Source organism: Siphateles boraxobius, unplaced genomic scaffold (genome assembly GCF_051911475.1).
Source record: "Siphateles boraxobius isolate OS27281-9 unplaced genomic scaffold, OSU_SipBor_1 24, whole genome shotgun sequence".
Taxonomy (NCBI): Eukaryota; Metazoa; Chordata; class Actinopteri; order Cypriniformes; family Leuciscidae; genus Siphateles; species Siphateles boraxobius.
In genome coordinates, this window is record NW_027508855.1 from 17,175,654 (window position 1) to 17,191,115 (window position 15,462).

At 35.3% G+C, this 15,462-nt stretch overlaps 1 protein-coding gene across 1 annotated transcript; it reads left to right on the forward strand.

The window, feature by feature from the left end:
* The first annotated feature begins 900 nt into the window (after nucleotides 1-900).
* ier3 (immediate early response 3) lies at nucleotides 901-2,063 on the forward strand. Its single transcript, XM_077241718.1, has one exon. The coding sequence runs from the start codon at nucleotides 982-984 to the stop codon at nucleotides 1,597-1,599; it is 618 nt and encodes a 205-aa protein (XP_077097833.1). The 5' UTR covers nucleotides 901-981; the 3' UTR covers nucleotides 1,600-2,063.
* Nucleotides 2,064-15,462: the final 13,399 nt, after the last annotated feature.

Genomic DNA, 15,462 nt, shown 5'->3' on the forward strand with positions numbered 1-15,462 from the left:
GAAATAGATAAATCAATTAAAATATGAATATTCACAATTGTAAATATTAAGTCAGCTGTTAATATTAAACTGTGCATATATGGCTGAATGATGTGTGAGGCTCTATTAAGTCATTAAAAAAATGCAATTTGAGCAAATTAATTTAATACACCTCTTCTGTGATTAACACAATTTTCGTATTAAAACTCATTTCGATATTCTTTATGGGGCCTAAATGTCTGGGTCATGCAGGTAGGCTATAGAGTTCAACTGGGGGTTTTAAACGTCTCAGAAACAACAAATGTTCAATTGGAAGTGCAATGGGAATTTTCACTCAATAAATAAAAAGGCTAATAGCAAGCAAACGTGTTGACCTGAGGTAACCATTTACCCGCTTACGTCGAGAGAACATTTCAAAAATGTAATTATTTTTAAATCACTTAGATTTAAATATCCTACTTATATCCTTAAAAAACAGTGGCTTGTCTGAGCATGGTATAAAATGAAAGATTAGGCCAAAATGTAGAGCACCTCAACATTCCACAGTTTAACTGACGTTAATAAATAGAACGTATTTAAAGCCCAGTCTACTCATTGATGTATAGGCTAACTCACACATTTAAAGAATAAGGTTTTAAATAGCTAAATAAATAAATAAATATTTTTTGCTTTATGATTTTCGTTTTAAATTTAAAATACACTTTGAAAAGTGTATCTTCTTTGTTTTTTATATCATCTTTTTTACTGAACTATCTGAGGCCAAGCTTGGCTCCCTCGAGGATTAGCTGCTGTCATATGTTGAGCTCATCTTAAGTTAAAACGTGGAATTTTTTTAGTCAAAATGTATTTTTCCGTCTAGAGTGAAGGGTGTGGCCATTTTTTATGGGCGTCTCTTAAAAGCAATATATAAAACCTCACCCTGAAGTTAGAGAAGTCACTTTTGAGAACCAGAGACACAGAGCAAGCAACGAACATAGCCTACTGGAACTGACCTGACTAACTATGTTCTCGAGATCCGACAGCATGGTCCTCTCACTACCGACAAACGCTTTCTTCCAGCCGCAGCAACAGTTCGGCTTCAGATCGATGGAGCCGCGCAACACCGAGCCGGAGATCTTCACTTTCGAGCGGATCCCGGAGCCGCAGCGGCAGTCGTTCAATCCCCGCGGAGCTTCGCAACGCCCGCGCAAGAGAAACACCCGCGTCATGTACCCCCCAAAAGTGCGCAAATATCTGCCACCGGCCGAGAAGAGTCCAGCCAAACGCTGGCTGATCGCCCTGTGCCTGGTGGTGTTCCTGCAGATCTACACGGAGGAGGGATCCGTTGAGACGATGCAGAGTGAAGCACCAACCTTCACCGATTCCGCAGCGTACAATGTCCTCCCTTTCCAGTCTGCTGAGGAGCAAGCCAGACAGATGATGGGCAAGTTTCCTGAGGACTTCAGCCAGTCCTGCAGCGAGAAAGAGGAGAAGAAGGAGAGCTCTTGGCTCCTGAACACTACATGCCCAAGCTCAAGCTTGGAGGAAGACTTCACCACTCTCTACCAGCAGAGCCGGAGGAATGGATACGTGGTGGCCCTTCTCTACCCTGTGTACCATAGACTTGGCACAGAGAACTGAATGAACTCAGAATCAAGTTTGTGGACTAACCAAGACAACTCAATGACTTTGAACCTTCTTTGAGAAAAGAAATAGGCTCCTGTGGCTCCTAGTGGTGCCTGGAGAACAGCTGGATCTCACAGCGTGATGAAAAACACAATCTGAGAAGACATTCGATGGACTTCGAATGACGAACAAACTTATAATGGAATGAAACTTGAATGGCTCATTTAGATTTACTTGAAAATGTTTCACTCGAAGTGTATAGATTTACTTTGTAGCCACACAAGTAGACCTGTTATATGTTTAAACTAATGAGAGTGTCACAATGAACATTCGAAATACTTGAATCTCACATTGATCATTTTATGTGTTATATGAAGAACTATTTGCTGTAGCTATTTATTTGATGTTATTTATTTATTGTTATTGACTTATTTATTTCCTATTGCCTTGTGAAAATAAACTGACATTTGCATCTTAAATTCTTTACTTTTTCATTGTCTTCTTGTAATATTATTGGTTCTAATGACCTGTGGTCTCACAAACCTGGTTCAAAACAGTTATTTCTCTGTGGCTAGATTTTTCAAATCAATCTGATTTGATTGAAATATTAGAATAGAAATACTTTGCTATAACTACTCTACAATTTTAAGTTTATTAGTCTTAGAAATTATCATTGTAATATTAACACTATGAATAATAAGATCATTTATGGGCAGTATAAAGATGAAAATATATGATGTAACATGGTGTTCATATAATGAATAAAGTTACAATCATCACAATAATGCTTTGTGTTGTTCTTCACTTTCATTACTTGAGCATATTCAGATGTGTTTCATCAAATGAAATTATTAATTTAAAATTAAATTGATGAAATTTAATTGATTAATTAGTTCATTTAAAGTGGCCAGGTCAGGTATAAATATTGCAGCTCCTTAAAGTAACAACTGAATATGTTACGTTTTAAGAATGTATTTTTAACAAAACATGGCATTGGCACATTCTACAAGATTACATAATGAGTGAGTTTTAAGAGGAAATACCATGTTTTGTCAATCTAATGCATCATACCTAATTTGGATAAAATGAAATAAGGGGAAATGACCAGATCATCAATAGTCATGCAAACTTAGGTCAACATTGTTCTGTCAGTTTTTCATCACCATTATTACAATCATTTCTGCAAAAATAAACTCTATATAAATACTATATATTGTGTGTATATTTCTTAAACAAACATGTAGGAAGACACATCATGGTCATATTCCAAACGTGAAAAGCTACACACTCCATCAATAAGGGTTAGAAGAACTGGTACCAAACTTATAACATGCAAGAAACATAATAATCACTGCAATTATGATCCAATAGACTTTTAAACATTTGCCTATTTAAATCCAAACAGAGACTTTTTTTGGCCGTGCAGTATATATAGCCTACTGTAAATATACTGTAAACCATTTAATTTAATAGAAATTACATTTAATTATATATGTTAGATTTTATATTGTAATGTAACATGTTTTTAATACAATTTGTACTTTTTCCTATCATTTTTACAGTGTATTACCATACAAAAGGTCTTCTCTGATTTTCTCCACTTAATTTGGTTGTTACTTTGGTCAATAGGCCTACTCTTTACAAATATTACACAGTGCATGCACTCTGCATTGTCTGGAATATTAATTTGAATGTTTATTGTTTTAAAGTTGCTTCTTATAATCTTTGCATGCTTTCAAGACTAAATTATGGTGAGAATCTAGGTCTTACATATTATGGGCTCTCAAACACAAACTCTGTAGAAGCAGGTATTATCACTCATATTTGTGTTCACGAGCATGTGACCTGTCGGAAGTTGTGGCCAGCAGCCCACGAGGAAGCCTTGTGGGAGATTCCCAGATACACTTCCTCTCTAGTCCACATAATAAACCACTTACTTTCCACAGCCACAAATTCAAATACATGATAGGGTTTACATTTGAACTCCCCCTCAGACCAAACACACACTCTCCCTGCGCACGCAAACCTCCTGGTTTTCCTTGTTCTGTCCTTTCATCCCTGCGCTCTCTCTCTCTCTCTCTCTCTCTCTCTCTCTCTCTCTCTCTCTCTTCTCTCTCTCTCTCTCTCCTCTCCTCTTCTCTCTCTCTCTCTCTCTCTCTCTCTCTCTCTCTCTCTCGGTGAGCTGGCATTCCAGAGCCGTGAGTAAGTTGACACCACATGCTCTGAATGAATCCCGCCTTTACTGAAACCGGAGAACTAAGTTGCGGATTAAGAAAAAAATACTTTGAAGAAAAAGGAGAATTCCTATCGTGGCCAAGGTGTGTTCAGCCTGTTGGGGCTTGATCAAAGAAAGAATATACAGAAAGTCCAGATCGTAACTTGACACGCACCTATGCTCACACAAAGACACACATTGACTGTAAAAAGGCCACAGGTGTTCCTGCAGTAGAATTAAGTGCACGTGTTTGGCTTTAAATTTGTGCCAAAGTGTCATTTCCTGTTTGTTCGATCAGACCTCAGTGCGACCTGGAGAGAGTGTAGAGATACGTTAGAGTGCATAAATACACTCAGGCCAAATAAATAATGTTCTTTACCACAAATGTTGAATCTCATTCATCCATCATCCAAACCACTTTATCCTTATTCAGGTTGCAGGGGGCTGAAGCCTAACCCAGTATCTTGGGCCACAGGTGGGGAAACACCCTGCATTGATGGCCAGTTCATCACAGTGCTCACACACAGACAATGTATAGTGTCCCCAATTGACTTATTGGGGAAACCGGAGCACCTGGAGGAAACCCGTGCAGAAAATGTTCAACACAACTCCACACAGAAAGGCCTCCTGGTTGAGCCGGGACTCGAACCTGGGATCTTCTTTCTGTGGGGCAACAGTGTAACCACTGAGCCACTGTGACATTTAAAGTCTCAATTTGCAATTTGTAAAATATCGATTTTTTTTTATTATTATTAGCAGTGCTGTGGGTAAAACATTACGTAATCAGGTTACTTTTTTCAAATGTACAAAAATATCTGAGTCAGTATTTCAAATAAGTAATGCAAGTCACTTTGCTTTCCCATTTATTGACTGACTGACAGCTCTCTTGTCCCCATGCTGAGAGAAATCGTGAGTAAGTGTAGAGGTATTGTGTGTGCTGTGTGTGAACATGATGCTTTTTCTTGATCAAGATTAACGTGAGCATGCATTTACTCATCTCGCTTGCACAAAAACAGATTCACTATTCCTCAAAATGATTAAAAAAAGTAAAATGCAAACTCAGAATGTAACCTGCAATAATTGCATATGTTAATATGTATTAAATCTCAATTTATTCATTTCTTTGATTTAATTCAACCATATGAATAAGACAAAATGACTTCAGTTAAACATCACATTTGTGTTTTATTATTTTATTTTTTTGTTTGCTTTTATTGCTTAAGTAAGAGTGTTAAACTTTCTTCACCTGTGTCATATTCTTCAGCACAGCTGAAAGGTTTGTTCAGGCGTGAATTTGCATTTCCTTTTGCATTTGCCTTTTTAATGTGAAGGGACCTTCACATTTTCCAAAAATAGTACTTTTATTTGTTTTTAAAAAACAATTAAGCGAGCCCAGCCCAGGTGAGAAAAAGTAACACAAAGGTAACAAAATGCATTACTTTACATAAAAAGTAACTAATGCAATTAGTTTCTTCTTTTAGGGAGTAACACAATATTGTAGGCTACAACATTACTTTTAAAAGTAATTTTCCCCAAAACTGTTAATAAGAGTACTGTAATCTTATTAAATGTGTGGCACAAACATAATTATATTTTTGTAGTCAGAATAGTTCATCATGATTGACTCTGCAGTTACTTAATTTTTGCTATTTTTTGCTTATGAATATGAAACAGTTTTAGCCAGTCATGGTCCATGAATATAAGCACAGGAATGGGTTTGTTAACATAATAATCAAATAATGGTCATTCACACTCATAAATCCATTATTTCAGCATTCTTGTAGGTCAAACAGCAGGCCATCCTGATAGTGACACGCAGGATGTGGATTCAAATCACAGTCATACTAGCAACCCAGACATGCTAAGTCATAATTATGAGATAAATAGTCGAAATTATTACTTTAAAAGTCATAATTATAAGTTGAAAAGTCGAAATTATGACATACTAACTCGAAAGTATGACTTAAAAACTCATAATTATGTTATAAACGTTTTCTGTCATAAATGTGACTCATCAGTGCATGACTCTTTTTTTTAATGTGCGGCGTAAATGGACTTATACATGTGAGGTTATAAGTAATTTTGATATTATTTCTTAAAATAGATTGACTATTATTTCGTAGAAATTCTTAGACGTTCTGTTGCTTGTCCTGAAGTCACTACGCTGTGCTGATCCATGATTTGGTGTTGTGTTGTGGTGGTATGGTATGATATAGTATGGTATGGTATGATATGGTATGATATGGTATGGTATGGTATGGTATGGTATGATATGGTATGGTATGGTATGGTATGGTATGGTATGGTATGGTATGGTATGGTATGGTATGGTATGGTATGGTATGGTATGGTATGTTATGTTATGATATGTTATGGTATGTTATGTTATGTTATGTTAAGTTATGGTACGGTATGGTATGGTATGGTACGGTATGGTACGGTACGGTATGGTATGGTAAGGCTGTTGACACACGGTATGATATGGTATGGTATGTTATGTTATGTTATTTTATGTTATGTTATGGTATGGTATGGTACGGTATGATATGGTATGGTATGGTATGGTATGGTATGGTATGGTATAGTATGTTATGTTATGTTATGGTATGGTATGGTATGGTATGGTATGGTATGGTATGGTATGATATGGTATGGTATGGTATGGTACGGTATGGTATGATACGGTATGATATGGTATGGTATGGTATGGTATGGTATGGCTGTACATGTTGATACATGGTATGATACGGTATGGTATTGTATGGTATGGTATGGTATGGTATGGTATGGTATGTTATGATATGGTATGGTATGGTATGGTATGGAATGATATGGTATGGTATGGTATGGTATGGTATGGTATGGTATGGTATGGTATGGTATGGTATGGTATGGTAAGGCTGTTGACACATGGTATGATATGTTATGTTATGTTATGTTATGTTATGTTATGTTATGTTATGTTATGTTATGTTATGGTATGGTATGGTATGGTATGGCTGTACATGTTGATACATGGTATGATATGGTATGGTTTGGTATGGTATGGTATAGTATGGTATGATATGTTATGTTATGTTATGTTATGTTATTTTATGTTATGTTATGTTATGTTATGTTATGTTATGTTATGTTATGTTATGGTATGGTATGGTATGGTATGGTAGGGTATGGTATGGTATGGTATGATATGGTTTGGTATGGTATGGTATGGTATGATACGGTATGATATGGTATGGTATGGTATGGTATGGTATGGTATGGTATGGTATGGCTGTACATGTTGATACATGGTATGGTATGATATGGTATGGTGTGGTATGGTATGATATGATATGATATGGTATGGTATGGTATGGTATGGTATGGTATGGTATGGTATGGTATGGTATGGTATGGTATGATATGATATGGTATGGTATGATATGATATGATATGATATGATATGATATGATATGGTATGATATGGTATGGTATGGTTGTACATGTTGATACATGGTATCATATGGTATGGTATGGTATGGTATGGTATGGTATGGTATGGTATGGTATGGTATGGTATGGTATGGTATGATATGGTATGGTATGTTATGGTATGGTATGATATGATATGGTATGGTATGATATGTTATGATATGGTATGGTATGGTATGGCTGTACATTGAGATAAATGGTATTGTATGGTATGGTATGGTATGGTATGATATAATTGATATGATATGATATGATATGATATGATATGATATGATATGATATGATATGATATGATATGACATGGTATGGTATGGTATGGTATGATATGATATGATATATGATATAGTATGGTATGATATGGTATGGTATCATATGGTATGGTATGATATGGTATGGTATGATATGATATGGTATGGTATGATATGATATGATATGATATGATATGATATGATATGATATGATATGATATGATATGGTATGATATGGTATGGTATGATATGGTATGGTATCATATGGTATGTTATGATATGGTATGGTATGATATGGTATGGTATGGTATGGTATGGTATGGTATGGTATGATATGCTATGGTATGGTATGGTATGGTATGATATGATATGGTATGGTATGGTATGGTATGGTATGGTATGATATGGTATGATATGGTATGATATGATATGGTATGGTATGATATGGTATGTTATGATATGGTATGGTATGATATGGTATGGTATGGTATGATATGGTATGATATGGTATGGTATGGTATGGTATGGTATGGTATGGTATGGTATGGTATGGTATGGTATGATATGGTATGGTATGGTATGGTATGGTATGGCATGGTATGGTATGGTATGGCTGTACATTGAGATACATGGTATTGTATGGTATGGTATGGTATGATATAATTGATATGATATGATATGATATGGTATGGTATGGTATGGTATGGTATGGTATGGTATGGTATGGTATGGTATGGTATGGTATGGTATGATATGATATGGTATGATATGATATGGTATGATATGGTATGTTATGATATGGTATGGTATGGTATGATATGGTATGGTATGGTATGATATGGTATGGTATGATATGATATGGTATGGTATGGTCTGGTATGATATGGTATGATATGGTATGGTATGGTATGGTATGGTATGATATGATATGGTATGATATGGTATGATATGGTATGGTATGATATGATATGGTATGGTATGGTATGGTATGGTATGATATGATATGGTATGGTATGATATGATATGGTATGGTATGATATGGTATGGTATGGCTGTACATGTTGATACATGGTATGGTATGGTATGATATGGTATGGTGTGGTGTGGTATGGTATGGTATGGTATGATATGATATGATATGATATGGTATGGTATGATATGATATGGTATGATATGATATGATATGATATGATATGATATGATATGATATGATATGATATGATATGGTATGATATGGTATGGTATGGTATGGTTGTACATGTTGATACATGGTATCATATGGTATGGTATGGTATGGTATGGTATGGTATGGTATGGTATGGTATGGTATGGTATGGTATGATATGATATGGTAGGGTATGATATGGTATGGTATGGTATGGCTGTACATTGAGATACATGGTATTGTATGGTATGGTATGGTATGATATAATTGATATGATATGATATGATATGATATGATATGATATGATATGATATGATATGATATGATATGATATGATATGATATGATATGGTATGGTATGGTATGATATGGTATGATAAGGTATGGTATGGTATGGTATGGTATGATATGATATGATATGATATATGATATGGTATGGTATGGTATGGTATGATATGATATGGTATGGTATGATATGGTATGGTATGGTATGGTATGGTATGATATGGTATGGTATGATATGGTATGGTATGGTATGATATGATATGATATGACATGGTATGATATGGTATGGTATGATATGATATGGTATGGTATCATATGGTATGGTATGGTATGGTATGGTATGGTATGGTATGGTATGATATGGTATGATATGATATGGTATGATATGGTATGATATGATATGGTATGTTATGATATGGTATGGTATGATATGGTATGGTATGGTATGGTATGGTATGGTATGGTATGGTATGATATGGTATGGTATGGTATGATATGGTATGGTATGGTATGGTATGATATGGTATGGTATGGTATGATATGATATGGTATGGTATGGTATGATATGGTATGATATGGTATGGTATGTTATGGTATGGTATGATATGGTATGGTATGTTATGATATGGTATGTTATGGTATGGTATGATATGGTATGGTATGGTATGATATGGTATGGTATGCTATGGTATGGTATGATATGGTATGGTATGGTATGGTATGGTATGATATGGTATGATATGGTATGGTATGATATGATATGGTATGATATGGTATGGTATGATATGGTATGATATGGTATGGTATGGTATGGTATGGTATGGTATGCATGGTATGGTATGGTATGGTATGGCTGTACATTGAGATAAATGGTATTGTATGGTATGGTATGGTATGGTATGGTATGGTATGATATGATATGATATAATTGATATGATATGATATGATATGGTATGGTATGGTATGGTATGGTATGGTATGGTATGATATGATATGGTATGGTATGATATGATATGGTATGGTATGATATGGTATGTTATGATATGGTATGGTATGGTATGATATGGTATGGTATGATATGGTATGGTATGATATGGTATAGTATGGTATGGTATGATATGGTATGATATGGTATGATATGGTATGGTATGGTATGATATGGTATGGTATGGTATGGTATGGTATGATATGGTATGGTATGATATGATATGGTATGGTATGGTATGATATGGTATGATATGATATGGTATGGTATGATATGGTATGGTATGATATGGTATGATATGGTATGGTATGATATGGTATGGTATGATATGATATGGTATGATATGGTATGGTATGGTATGGTATGGCTGTACATGTTGACACATGAGAAGGAAATATGTACTCATGACCACCAGCGTAAAAAACATAATAATAATAATAATAGATAAATAATATACAATATACATACAATAAGTTAAAACAAATAGTTTAACAAACAACATTTTAAAATAACTTAGTATGCTAAAAAATACCTGAGAAGTAAGCAGCAAGTTTTTAAAAGCAGTGCATCAAATTCACATATAAACCAGAGCAACATTATGACATTGTTGTACATGTTGATACATGGTATCATATGGTATGGTATGGTATGGTATGGTATGGTATGGTATGGTATGGTATGTTATGGTATGATATGATATGGTAGGGTATGATATGGTATGATATGGTATGGTATGGTATGGCTGTACATTGAGATACATGGTATTGTATGGTATGGTATGGTATGATATAATTGATATGATATGATATGATATGATATGATATGATATGGTATGGTATGGTATGGTATGATATGGTATGATAAGGTATGGTATGGTATGGTATGGTATGGTATGGTATGGTATGGTATGGTATGATATGATATATGATATGGTATGGTATGATATGGTATGGTATCATACGGTATGGTATGGTATGATATGGTATGGTATGATATGATATGGTATGGTATGATATTATATGATATGATATGATATGATATGATATGATATGATATGGTATGATATGGTATGGTATGATATGATATGGTACCATACCATATCATACCATACCATATCATACCATACCATACCATACCATATCATACCATATCATACCATACCATACCATACCATACCATATCATACCATACCATATCATACCATATCATACCATATGGTATGATATGATATGGTATGATATGGTATGATATGATATGTTATGATATGGTATGGTATGGTATGATATGGTATGGTATGGTATGGTATGGTATGATACGGTATGGTATGATATGGTATGGTATGGTATGGCATGGTATGGTATGATATGGTATGGTATGGTATGGTATGGTATGGTATGGTATGATATGGTATGATATGGTATGGTATGATATGATATGGTATGTTATGGTATGGTATGATATGGTATGGTATGTTATGATATGGTATGGTATGGTATGGTATGGTATGGTATGGTATGATATGGTATGGTATGGTATGGTATGATATGGTATGATATGGTATGGTATGATATGGTATGATATGGTATGGTATGATATGGTATGATATGATATGGTATGGTATGGTATGGTATGGTATGCATGGTATGGTATGGTATGGTATGGCTGTACATTGAGATACAAGGTATTGTATGGTATGGTATGGTATGGTATGATATAATTGATATGATATGATATGATATGGTATGGTATGGTATGGTATGATATGATATGGTATGGTATGATATGATATGGTATGGTATGGTATGGTATGGTATGGTATGATATGGTATGTTATGATATGGTATGGTATGGTATGATATGGTATGGTATGATATGGTATAGTATGGTATGGTATGTTATGGTATGATATGGTATGGTATGATATGGTATGGTATGGTATGGTATGATATGGTATGATATGGTATGGTATGATATGGTATGGTATGGTATGGTATGATATGGTATGGTATGATATGATATGGTATGGTATGATATGGTATGGTATGATATGGTATGATATGGTATGGTATGATATGGTATGATATGATATGGTATGATATGGTATGGTATGGTATGGTATGGTATGGTATGGTATGGCATGGTATGGTATGGCTGTACATGTTGACACATGAGAAGGAAATATATACTCAGGACCAGCAGCTTAAAAAACATAATAATAATAATAATAATAGATAAATAATATACAATATACATACAATAAGTTAAAACAAATAGTTTAACAAACAACATTTTAAAATAACTTAGTATGCTAAAAATACCTGAGAAGTAAGCAGCAAGTTTTTAAAAGCAGTGCATCAAATTCACATATAAACCAGAGCAACATTATGACAAGGCACAATGAGTAAGAGGTATAAATATAGACCAGTCACTAAGGCAGGGAATTCATGAGTCTCACAGCCTCTGGAAAGAAGCTGCATTTGAGTCTTTTGGTTCTGGATTTAACGCTTCTTACGGGATGGAAGAGTCCGTTTGCCGGGTGTGTGGTATCCTTCATAAAACAGGATGCTCTGCTTCTGCACCTGCTGGGGTAAATGTCCTAACAGAACCGGAGTGCTGAGACCAGCCCGCTTCAACCTCCTAAGAAAATAAAGGCGTTGTTGGACCTTTTTTATAATGCTGGCTGTGTTGATGTCCCATGTTAAATCATCGGAAATGTTTATCCCAAGATACTTGAAACTGGAGACCATTTCCACAACCGCTCCTCCGATGAAGAGGGGGTGAATCCTCTCCTCCTAAAGTCCACGACCATTTCCTTCGTCTTCCCCACATTAATGCAGTTATTTGCTCTGCACCAGTCCTCAAGTTCTTCAGCTCCTGTCTGTAAAAGGACTCATCGTTGTGCTGTGTCATCAGGATATTTAGCCTAGTAGCCAAATGTTAATAGCGTATACAGTATTGTAATTGTGCCCACATATGGTATTTTCAGATACATGTGTGTTATTATTAAAATGACTGAGGTCTGAAGATGGCCACTTAAGGAGAAGGATGAGAATTTAGTTTCATGCGGATGGAATGGTATATACTGTAATCAGGGAACCGTTACTGTATATATGGAGCAACGTGTGTGAACCAAAACAACACACACCAGAGCTTGTATGAATGTTGTTCTAGAAATGTGAAGAATTAGAAAACTGAAGGATATGATAAGAATCTGTTCAAAAAGGAAGGTGAGAGGAATCTGAATAAGCTGTGAACTGCAAGAGTGAAATAATTCCGGATGAATGCCAATCATGACAAACTTAAAGAATGGGGCGAGTCCCATGATTGCATTTACTACGTTTCGTTTTAATCAAGAGAGCTCACAGGAAGGAAACTGATGTAATCATGATTTTTCAAATTACTCTGCCTCTGCCTTGTATGAAGGCAGTTTCATAATTCTTTGTGTCATCATTCCTTACAGTTGCAAAACCACTGAGACTAAAGGTACAACCACAACCTGAGTTTCAGGTGTAGAATAAAGGACTGAAATCATCCGTGAAATATGCGAGTACTTCTGTTATGCTTTCATTCACTACTCTCTCTCTCTCTCTCCCACACACACAGGTGTGAAATATTAGAGAGATTTGTTTGTTTGTTTCTTTGTTTCTTTGTAGTATAACAGGGAAATGTGCAGATACATTTAAATCTTTGTGAATGTGAGAGAACAAGAAAACTCAGTTTGGCTTGAGTTCCTCCTCGGGTAACTTTCCCGATCCTGCACTGTCAGTTCTCTACTATCTCAATAAAGGCCAAAAAATAAATATTAAAGAAAGAGAGAAACAGAAAAATAAGCCCCTGAAAAGAGATACAGGCCTGTAATGCAGAGCTAGTACAGATTTTCTGTGAATGCTGTTTGTCCAAACTCACAGTCACGATTGATTTCCAGGTTGTTGGTTTCTAGAATGTTCTTGCTTGTGTGTTCTGTGGTTGATGGATGTTCTGGGTTCATTCAGAACTATCTTGTCAAATGGCATATGAAATATCATCTCATCTAATCCAGAGCTGTAACCCCTCCAATATTTGATATTCTTGATGCTGCTCTTCTGCACTCCATTATTCACCGATCTGTTTGTTGTTATGATGACAAAAGGTTTTAAATGTCAAATATTTCAGCATGCTCTGTCTCAACAGTCTAACAGAGCTCGCCAGTGTCACAATGAGTGAGATGGACAATCAAATCAAAGATGAAAGAGTGGGTCCATTAAAGTTCATAAAAAAGAAAAGATATTGTACTACTGTATGCACTGTCTGTTTCTTGTACTTGATAACTAAAAGCTACAAAAAAAGATGAAAGAGTGAAAGAGTGCGTGGTGGGATATAAGAAGCTAAACATTTCATATTTGACAACTGTTTTACGACAGAAATGTTCATCGACCGACAGTGCACTCTAAAAAGTGCTGGGCTGTATCAACCCATGTTTGGGTCAAATATGGGCAACCCCAACCATTGGTTTAAATTAAGCAGTTTATAACGGTTAATTTAAACCAACAGTTTTTAGAGTGTAAAATCCAGTGATGCGAGCTTTGTATTGAAAATGCTATTATTTTATTACTTATTCAAGGTTCTGGCCTTGCTCTAATCACACATTATACACTCGTGGGATTTATATATTCCTAGAATCCACTCCATCGGCTGGAGGCAGAGCAGGAATAAACTGGTTTGCCAGATAGGTATCCTGTATATCCTGCCGGGATGTTTCCCTGTGCTGGCTTGAACCAGCGGGGATTAAATAAGGGTGAATGTGTCTCTCTGGGCATGTCTGAACCCATAGGAAGTGATTCTGTGTAGGAGAGACAGATCTAGAAAGAGAGAACGACATCTAGGAGTGGGTGGCAAAGAGGAAACCTCCTTACCTCATACACCCATTACATTGTCGATTACAGTACATACAGTATATCAGATAATATGCGCACGGGCCCGTCAGGACTGTTGCCATGGGACTCAAAACAGAACCAAGATATAAAATCCCTGTCATAATGGTGTCATATAGTGATCACCTTGTTCAGTAAAACAAAAAATGTATTTGTCATATTTGGCAGATATTTATCCTGTATATAAATAAAACTAATGATAAAACTAAAAGTCTGAGTTGTATAAAACTGTATTGTATTGTGATGTAATTTCCTGTATGATGTAATTTTATGATGTAAATGTCTTGACCATACATGTAACACTACATAGACTTTGATAATTTCTTGTATTATCTATAATATTATTCATATTTTCTATTTGTTATATTATTCACAATAGTATAGGGGTGGGGTAGAAATATTCATATGAATCGTGATTCTATTTCCCATTCACATCGATTCACAAATTTCAAAAATCGTTTTTCTAAAGTGTTACACTTCTTTAACTTTGCACTACTTGAAGTTATTGACATGTTAGAGTGTTATTGATCACAATAAGCAGTGAAAAAATGGCTCAGTGCGGTGCATTGTTATTTATTATTATTGCCTTTACACCAA

What these genes read in the sequence shown, in the direction of transcription:
- ier3 (XM_077241718.1), top strand. Translation starts at nt 982, where the DNA reads ATGTTCTCGAGATCCGACAGCATGGTCCTCTCACTACCGACAAACGCT.